Here is a 2151-nt window from a genome sequence, read left to right as displayed (position 1 = left end):
CATGTGTTTATGTGGTCAGGTTAAAGGAACTCTAGTGATTTATGCAACTTAACATATTTATTTAGGTTAAGAAAAGAGCAGAAACAGAATGAATATAAAACAATGAAAATTGTATGTCTGTCCATTTTATAAAAATTTTTAAAATAATTTTATTATTTATTAAAGTGGGATACAATACCTAAAGAATAAAAGAATGAAAGAAATAGTAGTTGTTTGTGACAAAAATAAGTCATAAATTGAACAGCACATTGAGTAGAATCAACAAGCTTATAAGCAAAGTCTCTTCATGAAAAACATTAATAGAATTTTGTGATACTTGAATTTTATTACATTAACAAGAATTCAAATGTGTATTATCTTTACATTTTAATCAAGGTTTTTCTCAGTGCTACTTTAACATCTTTGTTCCTTAAGCTGTATATCAGAGGGTTAAGCATGGGCACCACATTAGTATAGAAAATGGATGAAACTTTTCCCTGGTCTATAGACTTGGGAGAAGAACCTTTAAGATACATAAATATTCCTGACCCAAAAAAGAGAGAAATAGCAGCAATGTGAGAGCTACAGGTACTGAAAGCTTTTGATCTTCCTTGAGTGGACTTAATTTTTAAAATGTTAAGGAGGATGAAAAGATAAGAAATTAGGATAGCAAAACTCGGCACTGTAGCATTGAAACATACGACAATGATGACTACTACCTCATTGACATAGGTGCTCGTACAAGACAGCTGGAGGAGTGGGAGGATGTCACATAAGTAATGGTTGATGACATTAGCATCGCAGAAGGTTAATCTAAGCATACAGCTTGTGTGGGCAATGGCTCCAGCAAATCCCATTCCATACACAGAAAGTGTCAGTGCACAAAAAAGCTGATGTGACATGGTGACTTTATACAGCAAGGGATTGCAAATAGCCACATAACGATCATAAGCCATTGAAGTCAACATATAGCACTCAGAAATGACAAAAAAGACAAAGAAAAATAGTTGAGTCATACACCCAGCGTAAGAAATGATATTCTTCTTTGATATGAAATTCATTAGCATTTTTGGAGTAAAAACAGAAGAGTAACAGAAATCAATGAAGGACAGATTGGAGAGGAAATAGTACATGGGAGTGTGAAGGTGAGAATTTAGTCTAATAAGAATGATCAAACCAAGATTTCCCACCACGGTCACAATATATATCATTAGAAACAAGTAAAAGAGAGGTTGCTGGAGTTCTGGAAGATCTGTTAATCCAGCAAGAACAAATTCAGTCACTAAGGAGTTATTTTCAGTTAACATTCTCATTTCTGGAAAGCTGTGAGGATATAAGAAAATTCCATTAATGGAGGGGTTCTAATTGGCAGAATTCCAGTAAAACTTTTTTTGTCTAGTAGAGTTTTATGTTCTGCCACACATGTCCTTTACTCTGTCTCTTGTACGTATGAGTATATAACTTTCATCGTTTTTCCCAGATCTTAGGGTTTCCAAAGGCAACTTTTTTTTGCAAGTGGATGCTACTCCTGCTTCCAAGCTTGTTTTAATTGGACAGCTCCACCAAATACTGTCCTCCATGGGTAATCATTATCATATTTGACACATCAGTGTCACAGCGTTCAGCATCACAGCAACCATGAGTTACCTCTGTACAATAAATGGACAGATCAGTACTATGCGATTTAGAAGAATGTTTGGCCAAAACCAATTAAAACAATGCCTGAGGGCTACAATTAAAATCACTGACCTTTGACTTGATAGCATAACTTTATATCGACCAGGCCCACAGTTGTTGTTGTTGTTATGTGCCATCGAGTCACTTGCGACTCATAGTGACCCAATGTACAAGAGCTCTATATGCTGTTCTATCCTGTGCCAACCTAGCCATTTCAAATGTACTTATTCCCACCGTTCCAGGCACAGAATCGATCCATCTCACCTAAGGTCTTCCTCTCCTTTGCCACCACTCCACTCTGCCAAACATGATGTCCCTCTCCAAGGACCAGTCCCTCCCTGCAACATGCCAAAAATATGTCAGACGAAGCTTCAGAATCCTTGACTCCAGGGAACACTCTGCCTTCACCCTCTGCAGGACAAACCTGTTTGTTCTCCTAGCAGTCCATGGTATATTCAACACTCTTCTCCAGCACCACAGCTCAAAGGCATCAAT

General features: G+C 37.2%; 1 protein-coding gene across 1 annotated transcript; it reads right to left on the bottom strand.

Annotated features, from left to right (window-relative positions):
• Nucleotides 1–359: 359 nt before the first annotated feature.
• On the bottom strand, nt 360–1286 carry LOC102845463 (olfactory receptor 8B3-like). The gene has a single exon (XM_006892839.1). The coding sequence runs from the start codon at nt 1284–1286 to the stop codon at nt 360–362; it is 927 nt and encodes a 308-aa protein (XP_006892901.1).
• Between the last annotated feature and the right edge of the window lie 865 nt (nt 1287–2151).

This window comes from Elephantulus edwardii, unplaced genomic scaffold (genome assembly GCF_000299155.1).
Source record: "Elephantulus edwardii isolate Elephantulus edwardi_28Jun2011 unplaced genomic scaffold, EleEdw1.0 scaffold00120, whole genome shotgun sequence".
NCBI classification, from domain to species: Eukaryota; Metazoa; Chordata; class Mammalia; order Macroscelidea; family Macroscelididae; genus Elephantulus; species Elephantulus edwardii.
This window is presented reverse-complemented; position numbering and strand designations above follow the sequence as displayed.

Bases quoted from the DNA above. Each gene is read 5' to 3' on its own strand.
- LOC102845463 (XM_006892839.1), bottom strand. From the start codon at position 1,286: ATGTTAACTGAAAATAACTCCTTAGTGACTGAATTTGTTCTTGCTGGA.